General features: G+C 34.5%; 3 protein-coding genes and 1 pseudogene across 4 annotated transcripts; 3 read left to right on the top strand and 1 right to left on the bottom strand.

Annotated features, from left to right (window-relative positions):
• The first annotated feature begins 41 nt into the window (after positions 1-41).
• Positions 42-3,859, top strand: LOC112737535 (septum-promoting GTP-binding protein 1). Its single transcript, XM_025787480.3, has 6 exons — positions 42-595; positions 798-909; positions 1,004-1,100; positions 1,258-1,297; positions 1,419-1,502; positions 3,184-3,859. Exons 1-6 carry the CDS (start codon positions 278-280, stop codon positions 3,346-3,348), a joined length of 816 nt encoding a protein of 271 aa, XP_025643265.1. The 5' UTR covers positions 42-277; the 3' UTR covers positions 3,349-3,859.
• Positions 3,860-5,776: 1,917 nt separating this feature from the next.
• Positions 5,777-7,704, top strand: LOC112737536 (uncharacterized). The gene is made up of 2 exons (XM_025787481.3): positions 5,777-6,210; positions 7,308-7,704. Exons 1-2 carry the CDS (start codon positions 5,887-5,889, stop codon positions 7,488-7,490), a joined length of 507 nt encoding a protein of 168 aa, XP_025643266.1. The 5' UTR covers positions 5,777-5,886; the 3' UTR covers positions 7,491-7,704.
• Positions 7,705-8,780: 1,076 nt separating this feature from the next.
• Positions 8,781-11,502, top strand: LOC112737537 (riboflavin synthase). Of its 2 annotated transcripts, none has more exons than XM_025787482.3 (3): positions 8,781-9,594; positions 10,110-10,377; positions 11,176-11,502. In XM_025787482.3, exons 1-2 carry the CDS (start codon positions 8,986-8,988, stop codon positions 10,359-10,361), a joined length of 861 nt encoding a protein of 286 aa, XP_025643267.1. In that variant the 5' UTR covers positions 8,781-8,985; the 3' UTR covers positions 10,362-10,377; positions 11,176-11,502. The 2 variants fall into 2 exon arrangements, with proteins under 2 accessions (XP_025643267.1, XP_025643268.1); XM_025787483.3 differs by having other exon boundaries at positions 8,783-9,594; positions 10,857-11,502.
• An 8,656-nt stretch (positions 11,503-20,158) lies between these two features.
• LOC112737538 (small ribosomal subunit protein mL104 (rPPR9)-like) lies at positions 20,159-22,202 on the bottom strand (annotated as a pseudogene).
• Between the last annotated feature and the right edge of the window lie 770 nt (positions 22,203-22,972).

Raw genomic sequence — 22,972 nt, forward strand, 5'->3', positions numbered from 1 at the left:
TAGGGATTTATTTCCCGAAATGCCCCTGGGGCTTTCAAAATATGAAACAACACACAACCTCGTCTTTCATTTTCATGGCTGAGAGGCTCACTTCTTGCACTTGAGTTTGAGGCCATCATCAACAACAGAAAATAAATTTAAAAAAAATATAATATAAACAAAAACACATTCAAACACTTCCAACTTTTTCTTAATTTCTCTGAAAAATCCAAAAATTACAGAACAGAGAAACTAAAAAGGAAAAAGATCAGAGAAGTGTTTTTCGTTTTTTGTTAGCATGCCACAGTTACGCCGGAAAATTGAGCAATCTACGACGCTGCGGCGGCGGATCGAGAAGCGCGTTGTGGTTCTACGGCGGTGCTTCCTCCGTGTGCTCCACCACTTCATCACGTGCTCCGGCGGAAAGAACACGAAGCCAGCCAATGCCGCCACGTACCACGTACTTCCGGCCGATGCGGCGGCATTGCCGTCTCCTCGGCTGTTGGATGAAGCGGCTTCGCCACCAAAGTTTCATGCTCATGAGTTGGATCCCGATTTGGTTTCTTTGAAGATCACTTTGTTAGGTGATTCTCAAATTGGAAAAACCAGCTTCTTGGTGAGTCTTATTTGTTGATTGATTAGGTTTCCTTATTATTGCTCTGTTTTAAATTATGATTTTTACGAATTTTTCGAAATTAAAACTCGTGAAAATAATAATGTGACTAATGAGGAACAATTCTGCATCAGCAACGTTGCAATTGCAAACCACAACTTAAGTAATTATTATTAATTATTAATTAATTTGTTGGTTTTGTAAGGTGAAATATGTTGGGGATGAGAATGGGCAACAGGGTAAAGGGTTGAATCCGATGGACAAAACTTTGGATGTTAGAGGGGCACGTATTTCGTATTCAATCTGGGAAGTTCAAGGTTAAGTAGTGATTATTAAAAAAAAAGATGATTCGTTTGTTAATCATTGTAATTTATGATTAATTAATTATTAATAATCTGTATATTTGTGCAGGTGATTCAAAATCAATAGATCAAATTCCAGTGGCATGTACGGACTCTGTGGCAATCTTAATCATGTTTGATCTAACAAGCAGATTCACATTAAACAGGTGTTTTTCTTTATATTAGTAACTCATAAATTAAATCAGGGAAGAGACTAGTTTTTGGGTAGCTAAATAATCTTTGCTAATCTCAGAAAAATTTTCTGCTACTTTTCTTTTTTTTTTATTTTATTTTTTTATGGTGTGGTGGGTGTTTTGGATTCAGTGTTCTAGGATGGTACACAGAAGCCAGGAAATGGAACCAGGTATATAATTAATCCTTTTGCTTATCTTTAGTTAATTGTTATGCAATGTTGATTGATTGATAACAGAGGAATTTAAGAATTTTAAGTGTTGATGATGTTGTTGTTGCTCAATTTTTGGTAGACTGCAATTCCAGTGTTGATAGGAACCAAGTTTGATGATTTCATTCAGCTCCCTATTGATATGCAATGGACCATTGCTAGTGAGGTAAATATTTTCAATTTCACCATTTTATTTTATTTTATTTTATTTTATCTACCACTAAAGATGAATTTCTGAAAACATTGATAAGAGGTTAATTTCTATCCATAGTATAAAATAAGGTTTAGACTGTTAGCCAAGAAGTTCAAGTGAAAAATCATAGTGAGTAGCTATTACAATAGATAGCTAAATATGTTAATTTGGCACATTTTCTTGCTAAATTTCATTGGCTGACAGTATAAAATACTGTTGGTAAATAGAAATTAATTCCAAAATGCTACGCCTAAAAAAGTGATATTCTTGAATCAAGTAAGACAAAACTTCAGGTTCTAAAGAAGGATTCAATATGATATTAAAAATTTTTATCCTAAAAAAAAATAGTAAAATTATATTGCAATAAAAAACATGTTGGTGGATGTTTCTTAAACCAGCAGAGAACTGAAAATGATTTTCCTTATTGGCTGTCACATTCAATTTTATTCCTAATCACACTTTAAATTTAAAATAAAAAATATAATTAGTTAAAACTTATCAATAACCACGTTTTCCTTCAATTTAACCAGTTTAAGAATCTAATAATCAAAAGAAAGTTATGGAAGTCTACGGAATGATCCACACAAGAGGAAGAGGAATCAATTTTGTACATGATTTCTTGATGAAGTTGAATAAGGACTAAGAAACCTTTTAGTCAATGCTTCAATATGAAGCCTCTCTTCCTTGTTTCTTAGCTCTTATGATTTAAATTGTTGTTTTCGGTTAAAACATCAACTCAAGTGAAAGGGACTAATAGGGCTTACTGCAGACAATATTAAAAGAAACCTTTAATAGCTCCTAACATGTTACATGCAGACACATTATCAGTATCTTTGTAGGGTATAGGCACATAAAAGATAATTTTAATTGCACAGTTTCTATGCTTAGTCACGAAACTTATGATTTTGGGTAGAATATACTTCAGTCTCTCTCAAAAAATCAAATCATAACACTTTAGTCTTCTAAAGATTGGAAATTGTAGCAATCTAGTCCACTGCTTAGCAATCTCTCACATGCACCTTTAGATTCAAACTTTGAGTTATCCTAATCCTTGAATCATGAAGAAGCAATGTTAGGACTTCATTTGAGTCAAAATAGCATGTGTTTATGTGATGTAAAAAAATAGGATGAAGTATGGTAATTAATAATAAATATCATCACTCCTAATAACTTCAAAACATAAATTATGAACGGTGGTTTAAGCTGTTGGAAATTGAAATATATATCTTGAGGATTAAAATGTTATGATTTGATTTTTAATGAACTGTTAGAAATATTAGAGTACAAAATTTTCAGCTACAGGAGTGTAGCTTTACACAAATTTTATGCGGTCATAAACTTTTTCTCTTCTTGAAAACATTAATAGAATCACCTGCATAATTGTTCAGATTTGTGGATCTTCAATAGGTATGGTCCCTATCTATTTTAGTTTTGGTAAAATTGGACCCCATCTTTGATAGTGCATGTTTGATGATGATTAAACCTTAGGTAGACAAGGACATACACACCCCCATGCCTCTATTTATTTACAAAGCAAGATAAGCAACACATGTTGCAATGCTATAAGCCTTTTTCAAATAGAGCCAAATATGAATATTATTAAAGTTATGAATAATGTATGTGATGTGCTGTTATATTGAGGAAATTGCAACAGGCAAGAGCATATGCTAAGGCCCTCAATGCCCCCTTGTTCTTTTCAAGTGCAACCTACAACATCAATGTGAACAAGATCTTCAAGTTCATCACTGCCAAACTCTTTGACCTACCATGGACAGTGGAGAGAAATCTAAATGTTGGGGAGCCTATCATTGATTTCTAAGAACTGTACATAATAACAGCATGCACAGAATGTTGAAGCTTAAAAAACCAGTAACTAAAACAAAAAAAGTTCAGGAGCAACCGGCCAACCAGAGATGCCTTGTCATTCGCATCTCGGGGCAAACGAGTTGTTAGGTTTAGTCAAAGCAAAAGCATGTAGCTTTTCAAAACAAAGGAGACTCCTCATTCCTCAATCATCATCAGCAATGAGGCTTGGTTTCACAATGGAAGGAATAAAAGGGAAAATGAGAAAGAAAGAAGAAATGGAAACAGGAGAAGAGGACTAATAAGGTCTCAACTTGAAGGAATTGTCCTATCAGATATCAAAGGAAGAAAGAAAATGTGATACCAATTTTGTATTTAGGCTTAAGAAGGAGATAAGGACATCTTTAACAGTAGTAGAGAGTTAGCCATGTTCCAAACTCCCTTTGTTTCCTATTATATTTCTCACCCTGTGTTTGATGTTCTGGTAGTTACAAAAATTCCTCAATAAATAGTTTCCTAGTTTCCTATGTTTATGTGGATCGTCATGTGTTATAAGAGCAACTTCAATGCATATGATTTGGAAGGTTATTCGTTAAACTAGTAAAATAATAAAAGCTTAAAGGTTTAAAAATTGAATCGATGATCAATCAAATATAATAAAATAATATGTTTATATATGAATATATAAAACAAATTTGTATTTTATTATTCTAAACTAGTTAATTCCTAAAAACGGATTGCTTCGACCGATTTACCTATTTTTTATTGATTCTTTTTCGATTTTTGACCTGCTTGCAATTAATTTTTTGCCTTGAATTGGATCAATCTTGATACGAAGCGAAAGATAAATAAGAAGACAACAATTGAGTATGTAGTTAATCTAGTTGGTTAGAACTAATTTTTCATGACCAAGTTGCCAGAACTAAATCAGTTAGTAAATCAGTTAAGTGACTAATTCAATAGTTTAATTGAAATTGGACCGTAGTTGAACGAATTTAATTAAATATAAAATAAAATTATTAAAAATTTAAAATTTTATAATTTCACATCATAATTTGTCTATAATTTATTATTAAAAATTTACAAACAAATTCAAACATCAAAGTTTATGACAAAAAAAAAAATTAAAATACACATAAATAATAAACATATAATGTTTCACTACCAAAGAAAATAGATTAGATTGAATTGGATTTATAATTTTTTAAATAACTAAAAAAATGTTAAATACAACATAATATACCTAATAAATAACGATGATCCAGTAAATCCAACATATTACACATCCAACATACATGATTACTTAAATAACCATTGATGATACCTCTCTTATAAAATGTACAATGAACAGATAATACTTCTTTTTCAGAAAGATATTTGATTTCACTTGGTTGCAATAAGCATACTAGAATATGCTAACAAGTAATAAAGTTATCTAGAAGAGAATCTTATTGAGAAGAAATATATGGTAAATAACTTGGGAAAAGATAAACTGATCAAGTGGAGCAGCACCTGCCACAAGCTACAACAAAATCATCAAACTTGATATCATTTGCCCCACTATGAGTTTGCTGCTATATTTCCCGAATTAGCTTTATATATCCCCTGAACCAGAATTAAATCATAATGATGTAAGACATACTAATATCTGATCTCAACAAATGTTTCTTGTTAAAATATTTTGGTTTCAAGGTTCTTGCTGCCAAAGGAGATTTACTCTATAAATAGATTGCATAGATGTGTTTTACCAACAAAATTCATATATTATATTAGGAAGAATAAAAGTGGTGATAGAAGAATAAGATTATGTAACATAAGAATGATTGTGTTATTTTCTTCTTTTTTTATATTTAGTTTAAATTTATCTTAAATATATAAAGTTTGTAAAAAAAAAGGGTTAACTTTCATAGGATGAAATAGTATTTTAGCTTAAGAATAGTAGGAACTAGAAAGTGCTAGTTTGAGAAACCATAAAATTTAATTCATATTATTTATTCTAAATTTTATAAAAAGAATGTTCTAGAAAAAAAAACTACCATATATTTATATATGCTTTATTCATGTTATTTCAATTCTTTTTATTAAAGATAAAGAAACTCGAACTCGCAACTTCTTAAGTGAATATAGGAAGACTATGCCATTTGAACTATAACTCATTGGCTATTTCAAATTTTTCTTTTAGTTACTAAAATAATGAAATTTAATATAACAGTATAACTATACTATGATTATTATTATTTTATATATTTTGTTCCACACAACTAAAAAACCTCAAAACTAACAACTAAAAAAGAGTTATGGTACATGAACACTAACATCAGCCACTAAAATTAAACCACACATGTATTTATATATAAATATATTGATGGCTGATTTTGATGTACAGATAGTATTTTTGTAAAAAAAAAAATATAAATTTATTTCTTATATTAAAAAAAAAAAAAGAAAGTGAAAACTGAAGCATGAAAATGTCCACTGTAGTTAAAGTTTGAAAGGGCTCCATTCCAAGATCCCCTTCCTATCAAAGAAAACCTAAAAGAAAGAAAGAAAGAAAATGGGGTTTGCATTGAATCTGATAGACTTTGTTCTGTTCCTGTTCTTCCTGTTAATAGCATTCGCTGCACCCCTCATTGATGGACAAACATGTCTTCCTCTCACTTACTTCCCTGAATTTCTCGTTGAGCTTAAGCAATGGTACACCCATGAATACGGTGATTACCTTGTTTCTGAGAAACCTCACTTCTTTGTTGGCTTGGTTTGGCTCGAGCTTCTGTTTCTATGGCCCCTTTCTCTTCTTAATCTCTATGCCCTCTTCGCTTCCAAGCCTTGGTTCAACACCACTTGCTTGATCTATGGTGCATCCCTCTCCACTTCCATGGTAATTTTTTTCTTTTTAATTATTTCTCAATGCTATGTGACAAGATTCATTGGTGACTTGTGTTAGAATCACAGGCTTATATGGATCCTATATTAATATGAATTCTTAGGATTCTCTGAGTTTGCTCTAACGAGATTTAGTTAGTTACATCATAAATTTGTCTTTTGGCTTTCATTGGATTCACCTCGTTCATACATTTTTGCTATGTTGTCTTCCCTTTTTGTTAAGCTTGCAATGTCAGATATAGGTTATGTTAATGATGATCAACTTTGTTATTCAAATACAGAGTTTAATTTTGATGTACTTATGATATAAAACATTTTATACAATCATCCAATCATATTTATTTTTCTAGATGATCATTCATGCGATCAATGTAAAACTTTAAGTAATTAAATGTATGTAAAACTGCTTTACACTTACAATGCATATGTAAAAATTAAACTCTTAAATATGTATATAAAAAGAAAAAATATTGCAGTTATGCAACTTTGAATGTTATTTGGATTAAATTTTAGCAAAACCTATGATCAACTTATATCAAATGGTCTTTATCTTAATAGAATTATAGAAGTCTTCTTTTATCCAAAGAAGAAAAAGATGTTCTATCACATGGCCTTTCTAACAATTAGGTACTTTCCAGTCGTTACCCTACACTACTACGTTGCAATGTCCGCGCATTGCGTCGTAATGGGTTCTATCCCAGTCATGGTTGACTGATCATCAAATAGATGCGTTCTGATGTTTAGGGATGATCAAATAGCAAGTAGGCCAAATTTTACATGGTTAGGTGGTCGAGTAATGAATGCCGATATAGGGGGCATCTGCATTTCGATTGAAAGTTAGCTACATATAGAAAGCAGAAAACAGAGGAAGGGAAAAGATCATAGGTATTTGATTAGCATTGCGGACAAGAACACTGTACCTTTTTAGTTCTTTGGTCTCAGTGATCTAGGATCAATAAACAATTTTCTCTCATACTTTCACATTCAAGGAAAATCTAAACCAGTTCTATCAGCTATCACAGTTGGATTTGGATAATAATCTGTGTCTTGCATTTTTTTAGTTTACATCTTTTAGCTGTGTGTGGATTTCAGGTTGCTGTGTTATCAGAAATGATGCTTTCCAACAAGGCATCCGAGAAGCTATTGAAAATGTACTTCCCTTTCATGGGTTTTGGTGTCTTAGCTCTCTTGCGAGGGTTGATGTCAAATTCTTCGAGGTCATCTTCAAGCAGTGGCCGGAGACCTGCGTTCGCACTGAGGAAAAAACGTGCTTGAAGTGACAGCTGTTGAGTCGAACACGAGAAATCATAATCCCCTCTTTCCCTATAACCAAATTCCAGAACTTGTTTGGGATGTTGACTTTGTATTTAATTCTTTGGGTTCCTATCAATTTTGTAACTGAGAAAAAGATTTTGTATTAGGCAAACTTCAAATTCCATCGTGTTGCATAATTTGCCATGAGAAGAAATAAAATGTTAATGTTGGATAATGGTACCTGTGATTGCTCCAATGTTAAATAATTACAAACTTTGATTATTTAAAATATAGATTTGCAGTTGATGAGGATGTCTAGCTTTAATTTTGGTTGCCCACGGAATTTTTTCATGTACGGTGAACTTCAAATTTCGGACATCTGCTTAAGAGGACGAATGAGATGACCATTCGAATTATCCAAATTTTTTGTTGATAATTATTTAATTTTTAAACCATTTTTTTTAATTATGGGTCAATTTTCAAAACCTAAATATATTTTACTAATATTATTATAAAAAGTATGTGATATACTAAAATACAGAAAAACATGAAAAAATATCATTATAAAGTAGTGACTTACCTAACATTGCATGATATAACTATGATAAAGCGATTTAAATATAACATGATTTAACTTGAAACCTAACCCATCATTTTATACAGAGGGGGAGTACCAGGAGAGGAGAAGGATTGAAAATAGGGGTTAAGATATTCCAAAAGTTGGATGTATCTACTTAGAGAAGTAATTTCAAATAAACATGAAAAATCTAATTTTCTATCTTCAAATTATATTCTTTACTTATTTTTTAATTATAGAATTATATTATTCTTATAATTTTATTATTTCAATTTCATAAACTATATTAATATTAACAAAAATAAAAAGATGTTAAACAAGTATATTGTTACTTCATTATGAATATTTAGATTCTAGTCTCTAATTTGCCATGCTTGTATTCTTGTTTAATAAACTCATTTTTCTAGAATTGCATAATTTCTAATTCATAGTTTTTATCAGCAAATTCTACGTTGTTGTATAAAGAAACATATAATAATCATAATATGCTCTCTAGATGCCTTTTTATTTCTTCTATTTTTATTTATTGATTGATCATAATCCTTTTAATGTTTTAATAAAATGTATTTAAGAATTATTTTTTATGTTGAGATGTTATTTCCTTAAAAAACATTTGTGACTTTCTACTTCAATTCCAATGCACTTAAATAGTTTAGTTCATGATTAGTAGAATTTTATTATGGAAGAAAAACAAAAATAATTTAATAAATAAAAATATATTTTGATAATGTTTTAAGGAAGCTTTTTTCACTATCCAGCTTCATTCACCAGCCAATTGCATTTGCCCCCTTGTCCCTTAATCCCTCATTCCTACCCTGTTTTCACAACTCTCTATTTATCCGCCCCCGGTGTGTGTTGTTCTTGCTGTTTGTTTTCCCTTGCCTCCAGTAGGAAATAAAGAACCAAACAAATAAAGCAGCACACTTGAGCCAACAGAACATGGCATCGCAAATGGCGGCAGCAGCAGTAGTTCCATCTTCTATTGTCTCCACATCCACAACCCCCGAAATCACACCATCAACATACACCTCTCTCCTCCTTTCCAAAGCCCATCACTGTCGCCGCCTCGCGTTCAATCCAATCTTAAAATCCTCTCCACTCCGCCTCACGTTCTTCCCCAATAAACCCAGATCCACCCTTCTCCTCCGCCGCACCAATGCCACCACACCTCAAACTCGATGCCTCTTCACCGGCATCGTTGAAGAATTGGGAACCGTCAAGCAACTCGGCAAGGCCCCACACGGTGGCTTCGACATGGTAATTGCGGCCAAGACCGTTCTTGAGGGCGTTAACCTCGGCGATAGCATCGCCGTTAACGGAACCTGCCTCACCGTAACGGAGTTCGACGCCAACACGTTCACCGTTGGATTGTCGCCGGAGACTCTGAGGAAGACCTCGCTGGAGGAGCTGCAGGGCGGATCGCTGGTAAACCTGGAGCGGGCGTTGACCCCTACGAGCCGCATGGGCGGACACTTCGTCCAAGGTCATGTGGATGGCACGGGTATCATACTCTCGAAAGTTCCTGAAGGTGATTCGCTTTGGATCAAGGTAAAAAGTTAGTTAGGCAGTTATACTATATTGAAAGCATGTAATCATAATTATTCACTTCAATTTATAGTTTTGAAATATTCTATAAAAATAAAGAACCTGTGATTGTGATTTAGTATGGGTTAAATGTACTCAAGGAGCATGAATCTACCGTTTATATGGCTTGACTTTCTGTTGGCAAGAATTCTGTCTCATACTCCAAATATTGAAATATTGAAAGATGCATTCTGTTCTGTCTGTATATTTTTTACGCGAAGTGTTTTGTGGCACAAAGAAACCTTACTCGAATAGTTAGGAATGCATTATTAATCATAGAGCTCATCATCATGTGTAGAAGTAAAAATGGCAATTATCAGTGTTTAAAATTTTCATGTGTTATATTAACGAATTATTGAGCAGTTTTGCTTCTTCGTTGTGTTGTAATGGTTTGCAGTTTTATCCAATTTCACATATATAAACATGGTAGCGAGAGTGATGGGATGATTTTAAAAAATATATACTGGTACTGATAGTAGGTAAAGGCCGAGAAGGAGTTGCTGAAGTATGTGGTGCCAAAAGGATTTATTGCAGTGGACGGGACGAGTTTGACGGTGGTGGATGTGAATGATGGAGAAGGATGGTTCAATTTCATGCTTGTGGCGTACACGCAGCAGAAGGTGGTTATTCCATTGAAGGAAGTTGGCCAGAAGGTGAACCTGGAGGCTGACATTCTTGGGAAGCAAGTGGAGAGGCTACTTAGTGGATACATTAACATTAGGAGCTCTTGATGCAACTCCTGAAAAGGTAACAATGCTAATGCCGCTCTGCTATGTGCTGGACTGTCTTGTTTTTCCATAATGAATAGCTAAGAAATTTGGATGCATTGGTGGAAAAAACGTTAGACCCTAAAAGAGTATGCTTGGAAAAAAATTTTCCCCTTTCTATAATACTCTAAAGACAAAAGGAGTATTTTTGCACTACCAATTCAGCTTTGTAAGTCATTCGCACTTTCTATTTCCTAATTGCTATTGATGTTGGTACACTTTTAGTGCTAAAGAGCAAGGGAGGGCATCTAAAAATTTCTTTTAGTGAAACGATGTTTTCTTTAGTTCTTAGTGTGATTGTTTGCGCTATTGTGTTGGAAGGAAATGAAATTATTTTGTTTGTTGTTGAATGCTGAATATTTTCGTTCGGTTGTTCTGGCAAAGTCAGGGATGCATCGATGCATAAATAAGCATCAAACTGGAAATAATGTTGTATGCTATTTCTGTTATTTTTTGTAGAGTCCGTGTGCAATGCTAGACATGAATTATCGGAGCTTATGACGTATTTCTATAGACTATAGTCTATGGTCTTCTCTCTGTACTCTGATAAATTGTTGACGTAAATTTGATTTTAGAATAAGCAAATTATTTGTACAAGCTTCAGTTGCAAAGTGTTTGTAGTTAAGCTTAAAAAAATGAACTTATGCTTGGGCTATTAATATATATAAAGGCAGTAAAAGATCTCGCAGTTGAACTGAATTGATACACGATTATGATATATGATTATTGATTGTGGTTTTCTTTTCATCTTTGTGACTAATTTCTAAAATTTGACCAGCCTACATAATTGCCTTGCCAAAAACAATGTGGAGGGCACATGCGACCATCAAGTTTGTATATCCTACTGATTCTGCTGAGGGTAATAGTAATTTGTTGCCGCTCAAATTACCGAGCCATGGTACATTTGCGGTCAAGTTTACTGTTGTCTCTGCTCATAGTATCACTGGGTTCTTGGTTGATTATCTCATGTTTTACTCTGGAATTTTTTTTCAGATTCAACTGTATAATTTGCATTATTTATTGATTGAGATGCTGAGAGATAAAAATTCTTCATGATTAAACTTCAATTTTAAGAGTTATGACTTATGACGACGGTCTTTTATGATTTTCTGGTTTTCATGGCTTGGGAGTTGTACAAATTTTCTGGTTTCTTTTTTTTTTGTCATTGGATTGGACAACCCCCAATCCTAGGTACACAATACACCCACACACTCCTCACACTTTTTATCACATTTTTCCTCAATTGCAATCTCTAGGATTTGAACCTTAGACTCATTGGCTTTGGGTGTTTCTTTTTTTTTTTTTTGGTCGGTGGATTGGACAACCCCCAATCCTAGGTACACAACACACCCACACACTCCTTACACTTTTTATCACATTTTTCTTCAATTGCAATCTCTAGGATTTGAACCTTAGACTCATTGGCTTTGGGTGTTTCTTTTTAACACACTCACACATTCCTCACACATTTTATCACATTTTTCCTCAATTGCATTCTCTATATTTGAACCCTAGACCTTGAGGTGGGGAGGGGGGAGAAATGCCATTAGAGCCAAAGCTACATTGGCGCTTTGGGTGTTTTTAATCCAGGAAAAGTGGTTAATATTAGTGGGGCTTATCATGTTAGTCCAATATGCAATGGGCCCTAATCCTAAAGCCCATTTTATTTCTGCATTTGGGTCACTGTGGGGTCTGGGTAGAGGATGACAAGGTAAATTATCAGTGGGAGTGACAAATGTGCTGCAGCCTGCCAGCTTGGCCCGCTTAACCCACCAAAAGAGGCGGGCCGGATTAAACGATTGAGTCACCTAATTTGCACCATTTATCCCGCGAGGTTTGGCAAGTCGGGACAAACCCATCACGCGACCACTTCTTTCTTTTTCTTTTTATTGTCCTAGCTCATCCCATTTAAAACCCCCTTCTCTCTTTTTTGCTTTTTAAAATTATTATAGTCAAACCTTTCCAAATCCAAAATCCTAAAAAGATCCACCATAACCTAAAAGTCTAAAACCCTCAACGCCTTCCCCTTCCAGCCAGGCAGCTGCCACATTCCACGATTTCATCTCCCAGCCTCCTATGTATTAGGCTGTGTTTGGTTAGTGTCTTTTAGACACAGAGACACAAATATAGATACACAAGTAGACATAGATACATATATATACAATTTTTTTTTATCATGTTTGGTAATGATATTTAGAACACAATTCTCTAATTCAAATGTTTATTTTATCTTAAACATGATCATCACTGTTACCATTATTATCAGTTATTTTTACTACCAATGCTAATTTTTCAACTTCATCCCAAATCAATATCATTAACAAAATTTAATCACTACTTCAACAATTTAAATTAAAAATTGAAACATAATGAAAATATTAGCAATTATTTTTTAAAAATCAAACACTAGTCCACAAAAAAAAAAAAAAAGAAATGAGGATGAGAGGGACGTAATGAGGGTTGAAGAAAGTACAGATCTAACAAAAAAAAAAAAAACAGAAAGAGCTGGAATAAATATGGAAAATGATGGTGGTGAAGCCGTGAGATCGTGGCAGTGAAGCAGTGAGACCCATCACCGCCATGAGACCTGTGATGGTGAATTAGTGATGATCCGCGATGGTGGGGCGACACGATCTGCGATGCTGGGCTGTGAGGGGGTGGACGGTGACGACGTTGCGACTGATTCAGTGGTGGGCAACAGATCTTGAGTGACAACGGTGATGGTGGCAGAGGGAGAAGTGATTGAGGGGAAGAGGATAGATAGAGGCAGAAGAAGAGGGAAGAGGGAAGGAGAGGGAGGAAAAAACGTATTAGGGTTTAAGGTTAAAATTGGAATTTAAAGGAAAAAAAATTAGTGTCTTAGTGTCTTAACTTATAGATGGTACATAAATTTTGTGTATTTATGTCCATCTATGTCTTCTCGTGATTAAATTTTGTGTCTCACCAAACTAAACAAAGGACGTGTGTTACCGTGTCCATGTTTTTAAGAGACATGGATAGTAACCAAACGCTTTCTTAGATTACAATAGTGTCATGGCCTACAACAACATCATGCTAGCACCCACATCTTCTCCAAGTCAGGGACGGACCCAAGTATAAAGAAGAGGAACTTTATAGAGACTTGTATTACTATATAATACGAATGAAATAGATACTAGATAGTTCGCTAAATACTAATGATTATATATAAATAAATGTATATATTTGAAACAAATAGTAATAATTATATATAAATGTATATGCTTGCCTCTTTGTTATATTATGTTTTCTCTCAACATAAAATATAAATTATTTTTTTGTGTTTTATATTAAAAAATATTTTGTTAAATTTAACATACAATGATAATTATTTTGTTAAATTTGATTTAGTATAAAAATTAAAAATAAATAAATAAATAAATCAACTTATAAAAATAGTGATACTTAACTTTATGATACTAACTAATTAGTTGAAATTTAAATTGAAACTTAATTTTTTTAATTAAATAAAACTTAAATTATTAGTAATTTTTTAAAAGTTATTTAAGATAAAAAAATATATTATCTATATATTAATATACTGTATTAATATTTTTTATTAAAATGGTCTTGAATAGTAACTATTTTAGTTAAAATAATTATTTATACCACGAATACTATAATAAGTGAATTTCTCAATTGAATAGGAGATAATAAATAATTAAATAATTTTTTAGGAACATTTAGAAATATAATATTTAATCATGTTAAAAATAAAGAAAAAAACGTTATAAATGATTTTTTTCATTATTTTGAATACTGTAATGTGTGTGAAATTATCTTTTTATTATTTTAAATACTATAATAAGTAAGTGTGTATACAGACGTCTGCGTGTGTAGTTCTAGTTTTTTAATACATATAAATAGTTTTAATTTAAAATTTTAAATATATTTAAACAAATTTGGGTTGGTCGAGTGATTAGCTCAGTCATCCACTTAAATAAGTGTTAGGAGTTTGGATTTTATCTCGTGCATGTAGCAACTTATTAGCCAATGATAGACTCTTAAATGGAGCTCAAATCAACGATGGATTAATGCTTGACCTGTAGGGTACTATGGGAAACAAAAAAGTATATCTATACCTAAATTTTACTTTGCATATTTTTTCTCCCACTGATAAATTTTTCTAGGTTTATCACTACTCCAAGTGTAAAGGCCTAATTTTTTTCAAAATAGAATTTTTTTCTAAAAATCCAGTAAAACAAGCACCTCACCACGTCACCAGTTACTAAACTAGCAGAAGATTGCGTTTTTGAGCCACTTCGATTAGAAATTTCGAAATTGTGATTTCCGTGGTTTGACTCGTTTTGACGAGTCAGACCCGAATCTCGAGAGAATAATAATAATAATAATATAATATAATATATTATTTTACTCGCTTTAGTTAAACCGAAGATAAGTTTAATAATATAATAATCGGGTACAAAATTTACCGGCACGGATTAATGTCGGCACTCTCCGATGGACTTAATTATTCTAATGTATCATCATAGATATTTTATTTCTGAGATAATCATGTTACTAGCATCATTTATACTAGTAGTTCATATATTCACTTTAAGAGTATAATTACTAGTGATCTAATACATCTAACTTTAGTAATTATCTCTTTAATTAATGATATTGTATTAATTAATTCTGGTGACTAACCACCCTCAAGATTTGGCCAGCTTCGATTCTAGCCACCTCCTGCTTCTTTTCTCTTCTCATACATGACCTTGAGAGCCACCTCCTACTTCCTTTTTTTTCCATACGTGACTTTGAGAGAAAAGAATAAGAGAGAGAGAAGTTGAAAACTCCATATCCGTCAAGCTTCTAAGATTCAGCTCTTTTGATTCTAAAACTCCCACAAAAATTCTAAACCAATTAAAGTATTCATCTCTTTTTCTTTTTCACAACCATATCAGATTTGTTAAGGTGAGTTGAAGTATTTTTGTTGTAATCTCCTCTTGATGGTTCGGCCATGCTAAACCTATGGAAGAACTTGATACCGTTGATGTTCTTGCTTAGGAACTCTTGCTTACTAGTCTAAAGGAGTAAGAATCCATCAATTCTGACTTGAGACAGGTGAGAAATTCCTTCCTGAACTTGTGATGAAGATTCGGTCACCATGTATATCTTGGTTTAAAAGTTGATTTTGATTGAAAACTAGGAAGGAAGCGAGCTATAAATCACCTAGAAGAAACCGGTATCTGTGAGCTGAAATAAAGAGGTAAGATTTAGCAAATTAATTGTGAGTTGATTGTGTTTTTGATGCCTGGTTGATGGTTGATTGTTTGATACTTGAAATTAAGTGTTACGTTATGTTTTGATGTATATTTGATGGCTGGAATGCTAAGCGTTGGGCGCCCTCCTCTTGAAATTCCATGGGCGCTAGGTGCCCTCTTTCTGAAACTCCATAGGCGCTGGGAACCCCCTTGGAACCTTATGGGTGTTGGGCTCCCTCCTCTTAAAATATCATGGGCGTTGGGCGCTTTACCATTTAATTCCCTTGGAAGGCACTAAATGCTAGTTATAGGCGTTAAGTGCCATCCATTATGACTTGTGGTGCTAGGCGCCAGCGCACAAGAAAATGGAATTTCGAGAATAACTAGGGAAAAATATAATTTAGTGAAAATTCAGAGGTAAAAGTATAATTACTCAAAAGCTGAGGGGTTAAAATATAATTAACTAAAATTTAGGGGTTAAATTATACATAACTGAAGTCTTGGGGTTAAAGTATAATATTCAAAGTTTAACGGATATAAAAAAGAATTAAAGTAAAAGATGAGGACATAAAGGTAAATAACATAAAAATTTAAGGAATATGATGGTAATTATAGTAAAAGACGTAGAAAGATAAGTAAAAAATCTAGAATCTAGGGATTTCTTCATAAAATACCTAGGGATAGGTACGAGAAGAGGATTATAATTAATTATGGCACTAAAAAGAGACTAGGAACATTGAGAAAAGTATTAATAAGGAAGAGAAGAGATATGAGATTGATCAAAGTGGGTTGGCCCTAAATGACGGAGAAAAGCGAAATCTATAAGCTAAAAGTTGTTTACAGAGATCGATGATTGTTGATTGGGCCTTTGGGCCGAATATAAAAGATGGGGATGCTTGTAGACTGAATTTTCTTTCCAGACATACATCAGCCCTAGAAGTGCTGTTCTTGTAAGGCAAGATCACTTACAGAGGTTATGACATGCATCATACTTGTTGCGAATTCTTTTCTATTATGTATTCTGTTTGAATGTGTGTGTGATTTCTGTATTATTTTCTATATAATGTTTTTTGTATTTTATATTTGTTTGCTGTTCTTTGTATTCTCTGTTTATACACTGCTGGTCTGCTAAACAACAAAAAATTAATAAACTTAACTAATAACTGATGGGGGATTAATGTCGGTTCAAAATTTTCACAAATTAATTTCGTTGCTCGTATAGTCCAAACCGACAAATAACTCTCCAATCAAAGTTTAATTTGGTTGTCAAAAATTCAACCCATTAAAAATAACCGAGAGTATTACTCTCAGATCGTCTTCACAAGGATGGGCAAGTGTGTGTATCAAAGTTGGTTAGAAGTTCAGGGTTGAAAGATATAAGCAAGAAATTAAACTAACAAACTTAACATGCAAGAAACTTAATGGACAAGAAATTAAATCTAGTAATCAAATACTATCTAAGTAATTATGAATCTAACAAGCAATGTATGAATTTAAATCTACTATAAGTGATGAACTAGCAACACTACAATTAAAGCAACAAAATAAAAATTCAACAAGATCAAGTGATGAATTGGGACAAAATGTAATCAAGGACACTAATCCTAAAGAGAAGGAAGAGTTTCTCTCTCTAGAAGTTTAGGAACAAAAAATTATCTACAAAAATTAAGTGTAATGTGTGTATGCTTGATTACCTCCCATTCCCCTTCAATTCTTGGCTTTTTTCCATTCAGAATTAAGTTTTGATTTGGGCCCAAGAAAGGTCCAGAAATAGCTGGAATGTGCAATTTTAAAGAAATCACGCGCTTCATGTCATGCGTATGCGCAAGTTGAACTATGCACAGGTCATGCATATGCGTGAGTCAAGCGTACACGCGAGTGCCAGATCTTCAAAACTTCAATTCTTCATGTTCCTTCCTCTTTTGCATGCTTTCATTCCATCTTCTAAACCATTCTTACCCTATAGATCCTGAAATCACTTAACAAACGCATCACAACATCGAATGGTAATAAAAGAGAATTAAAAATTAACATCTTTAAGACCCAGGAAGCATGTTTTTAACTATAAAGCATAATTAGGAAGAAATTATAAAAGCATGTAATTTTAGAGGATAAATGTAAGAAAAGTTGATAAAACCCACCAAATTTAACACAAGATAAATCTTAAAATTGGGTTCATCAATAACTCCGACATTACTAAGAATCCCCAAGATCTGACCCCCCATTCTCCCTTTTAGATGGAAACGGAAGTGCTTTTCTATGAGCTGGAGCCTTCGTTCATCTACGAGGACCCGATGTTCGAGAGTTATTATGTTTTTGGCGGGAAACCTCGTGTTCGGTTATACGTACTACGCGATAGACCCTTCTTACTCCCACTAGATAGTCGGACTTTAACCCAAACATGCCATATCGTTTTTCTCTTTCTTGGTTACATCCTGACGGCCATTGATATCCTTTTTTCGGTCCTTCGGTCCAAGCTCAGCCTCTGCATTAGGTGGCCCTTGGGCCTGATGCAGGCGACGGGTACATTCTAGATCTACCTCCAGACATCATTATACCTCCGGCACCTCTTTCACTAGCCGAGCAGCTGCAGGCGCAATTTGACCCTCTGGGAGAAGCCTTAGCTCCTATATACACTAATGAACCTGTATTGGGTGGTGGGTGTAAAACCCTGTAAATTAGTAAATAATTAACTAATAAATTAATTATGAGCCAAGGGAATTAGAAAATTAAATTTTATTATTTAGAGAAGTAAAAATATTTAGAATGCGAATTAAAACGCTAAATTTTAAAGGTTTTGGCCAAAAGTTAGGTTAATGGGTCAAACCGAATGAACCGGGCCCAAGTGGGCCCAAGCGCACTTACCTAACTCCATATATAAGAGAAGAGCAATAACCTAACTCCTTTTTACCTCCAATTTCATTTTCACATAACTTTCAATCTAGAGCTCTGATTGACGAGCTATTTATGGCTACGTGTTTGTCTCGGAATCTTTTTCAGTTCTATTTGAACAAAGTGGTAATAAACTTTGTATTTCATGCCCAGTTCCCTCTTCCATTCTGAATTTGCATTTTGGTTATAGTTATTGAGTGATTTTCATGATTTTGGTGGTTTAGGTGTAATCTCGCATTGGGTTATTGTTGGGTTTTGCCTCAATCATTGGTAGGTAAGGTAAGGAATCACTAAACCCTTATGAATTGATGAATTGGTAAACCCTAGCATTAATAAGATGGAATTGTATGAATTAGATTGAATTTATGTGGAGTTGGAGTTAAATCGGTGAATTGGAGCGTTTGGGACTCAGCTTTGCTGGCCAGAACTTGTTGAATTTCTTGGTTTGGGGGTCTGAAAGCTTGTAAAAGAAGAGTTTTTATGGTATTCTAAGCTTGGGGAGAAATCGGCCAAGATATAGTTTCAGTTTTTTGTAGTTAATATATAATAATGTTGTGTGAAAACTTAGGCTAGTTGCCCTTAGGATAGGATTGAATTACATGTTTTGGTTGATGGAATTGTGTGTGATATGTGACTATAACTGTATGAGAAGGTGATATGAGCTTGGTGATTGAGAATGATGAATTGGTGAATTGTTGATTTATCGTTTATGATTTATGAGTTTATAAATTTATAGATTAATGAAATTTGGGCCGGAGGCCGTGGATTTTGGGCCTGAGGCCGAGAAAGGTTTCTAAATTTATAAAAACTAATTGAATACCATGTATAGTAAAAAATTGATATTATTGAAGGATAAAACTAAAATTTATTTCTATGTATCGTTTTTTCCCCTAACGTTTTCGTCCTATTTAAGTCTCTAACGTTTCAAAATCGTCTCAATTTTGTCCCGCTGTCAATTCTGTTAACGGATCCCTAATGACAGGACAACATTGAGCTAATTTTAAAACGTTAAGGACTTAAATAGGATGATTAAAACGTTAAGAACAACTTTGAGACTTACCCCAAATGTTGGGAACAAAAATAATACTTTACTCTATTTCTTTTATTTTTATTTATTGATTGATCATAATCCTTTTAATGTTTTAATAAAATGTATTTAAGAATTATTTTTTATGTTGAGATGTTATTTCCTTAAAAAACATTTGTGACTTTCTACTTAAATTCCAATGCGCTTAAGCCTTAAATAGTTTAGTTCATGATTAGTAGAATTTTATTATGGAAGAAAAACAAAAATAATTTAATAAATAAAAATATATTTTGATAATTTTTTAAGGAAGCTTTTTTCAGTATCCAGCTTCGTTCACCAGTCAATTGCATTTGCCCCCTTGTCCCTTAATCCCTCACAACTCTCTACAACTCTCCATTTATCCGCAGCCTTCATTCTACCATCAGATTCCTTCGGTCAGTATATATTAGGAATGGCTCATTTTTTTTTAACAATTAAAGAAATAAAATGTAATCTCTTATTATTAATTTTGTAAATAGAATAAAAAATAAATATAAAAAAAATAATAAAAAATTAAAAATTATACTTTATACTCTTAATTTTTTTTTAATAATTGAAAAAATCCATTCCCATATATATTAGGGTCAATTAGCATTTATTTTCATAACATGTTAACAGAGTATAAAAACTAAGCATGAGACAATGAAAAACAATGGTTACAATTGGGAAAATCTATTCTAAAATATTTGGAGAATCCAAAGTGTTGTACTAAGAATACAAAAGGACCAAAAAGTAAAAAGATGTTTTAAGCTCTACCCATAGGCGGCTTCACAAAACTCAACCTTATATGTTTCAGCGTTCTCCTCTTCCTAGCCATCTTCTCAGGCAGAGTCTCCCTCTTCTTCTCCTTCGATGCCTTCGCCTTCTTCGCATACCATGGATCAACAACATACTCCTTAGCCACCACAGCCATACCCCTCTTCTTGGCCTCGTTGAACAGAGTATTTGCCTTATTGACACGGTTCATGGAACCCAATTTCCCCATCAACAAGTCGTAAGTCTTAACCCCTGGTTCACACCCATCAGCCTTCATCATCCCAAACACACTCAAAGCATGATCAACCCTTTCAATCCCACACAATATCTTCAAGAACCCATAGTATGCCTTCTTATCGAGCGCATCACCAAACCCCGAAGATTTCATCCTATCAATCATCTCATCACCCCTTGCAGCCTGGTACAGACTTCGGATCAGCACAAGAAACGTCGTCTTGTTCAGGGAACACCAGTACGATCCCATGCTATTGAACAATTGAACAGCCTCCTCTGTTTTCCTCATCTTACAAAGGCTACTGATCAACACATTGAATGTTTCCACATTCCTTGGAACACCACGGGACTCCATCTCCGCCAGAATCCTCTCTGCTTCAGAGTGAAAGCGAAAGGGATCTTTCTCACGGCACAGCTTGCATACGCAGTCAAGCATTGCGTTGAAGGCAGCCACGCCAAGCTCGAACCCTCCTCTGTACATCTCTCCGGCGAGCCTCTCAGCTTCATCGAGCTTCCCCTTCACGCACCAACCTCGAATCAGCATATCACAGGTGCTTTCGTCGGGGAAGAACTCCTTAGCCAGATTCTTCACCATCTTCTCTGCGTAGCTCGCGAAACCATTTTGGCACAGCTTCGAAACCACGAAGTTTAGGGATTCGCGGTCGCGATTTAATCCGTAGTCCTTTTCCATCCGGTCGAAGAATTGGATCGCATGGGTGGCCCTGCCTGCACGGAAGTTAGGGTTTTAGACCCCAAAAGGGTGCTGCCTTCGAGGGCAGCAGAGAGAAAGTAGTGCGTTGCCTTGAAATCCTTCCTGCGGCCGAGAAAGTCAACTAAGTAGGAGACGGTTTCGTCCGTGTGGTCGAATTTAGGGTTTGAGATGAGCCATCGATGGAACCCTAGTACGGTGGCGCGTGAGGCTTCGGGGGAGATGTTTAGGATTTGGAGGACGAGATTTCCGGTTAGCGTGATGTGAGAGAAGCTGAGCTGGAGGCGCTGCGAGAAGGACAGAGGGTCCGAGTCCGGGTCCTTGGTGAGCTCTGACGAGAGGGATTGGGCTATCGGATCCAGGTATTTGGGTTCTGTTTGAGTCGCATTTGAGGAGAAGTTTCTGGCTGCGAAGAATGAGGGTAGATCGAAGGGGTTTCTGGGTGGATTTAGATTGGAAGAGGGTTGTTGTGGAAGGAAATGAAGAGATTTGAGTGAAGAAGATGAAAGGAATGATAGTGAATAAGAGCGGAAGCATCCAAGGAAGAGCCTCCGAAGTTGCAGAGACTGTAATGGCGGCATTTTTCTTAGGGTTTTGGAGGCTGCTCCACCCGAGTGTGAGACGAAGAAGATGATGTTGATGGAGAAGAAACCTGCACCAGAAACGGGCATTGTTGGATTGGGCTCAGCCTAATTATGTATTATGTATTGTGTATGTGTATTTTTTTAACAGGAATATTCATAAATTATATCAAATCTGAATAAATACAAAAAATAAATGAAATACAGAATAACTTTCGTTCAAATTATTTAACTATTTTCGATTATAAATTTTTTGCTGCACCTGAATTTTTATTTTATTAATATATTTTAGGATTTTTTAAAATTTTTATCATATTATCTATTTTATAATTATATTATAAAAAATATTATTCTATAATATAATATGCATCAATAAAATTTATAAGTTTATTAGATTTGAATTTCCACCTATTAATAATTACATAAATAATAAATATATATATGTTATTCCGGCCTAACAACTTTTATTTCACATTTCATCATCTTCTCGGCTGCACTCTCCCATTCACCCACACCCACCCAGAGATAAGAGACACTACTTGCCCACTCCTTCTTCCTTGACCACCACTGGAGACTACTTGCCGGAGGTCGCCCACTCTTCGTCGCGTTCTTTCTCTCGCCGCTGTTCCTCGCGTTCATCCCTCCCTCTTCGTGGTTCAGTCGTTCTCGCCGCCTCACCTTCTTGGCGTTCTCGCCGTCAGTAACGGCCCCATCGCCGTCCTCCTTTCAGTTCCCACCGTCAGTCCGTGGTCCTCATTTCTCGCCGCTTGCCGTCCTCGGTGGTTACCGCCTTGCCGTACTCGGTTCCTGCCGCGTCTCCGGTCTCCTTTCATCGAATCAGCGTGTTCTCTGCTTTATTGTTCAGGACTTCAGGCAATTTTTGTACGAAGATCATTTGAATTTTGCGAAGATAATTTGAACTGTGAATTATGAATAATTGTGAATTGGTTTTGGATATAAACTAATAATTGTTTTTTGCAGTTTCTAAGTCAGTGGCAGTGCCACCTAGGGGTGTGCATGGGCCGGGTGAAACCGGGTTTGATGTGACCCAGATCCGGCCCAAAATATATACTGGGCCTATTTATTAGACTCGAACCCGACCCTAAACCCGA

Source organism: Arachis hypogaea, chromosome 13, assembly GCF_003086295.3.
Source record: "Arachis hypogaea cultivar Tifrunner chromosome 13, arahy.Tifrunner.gnm2.J5K5, whole genome shotgun sequence".
Taxonomy (NCBI): Eukaryota; Viridiplantae; Streptophyta; class Magnoliopsida; order Fabales; family Fabaceae; genus Arachis; species Arachis hypogaea.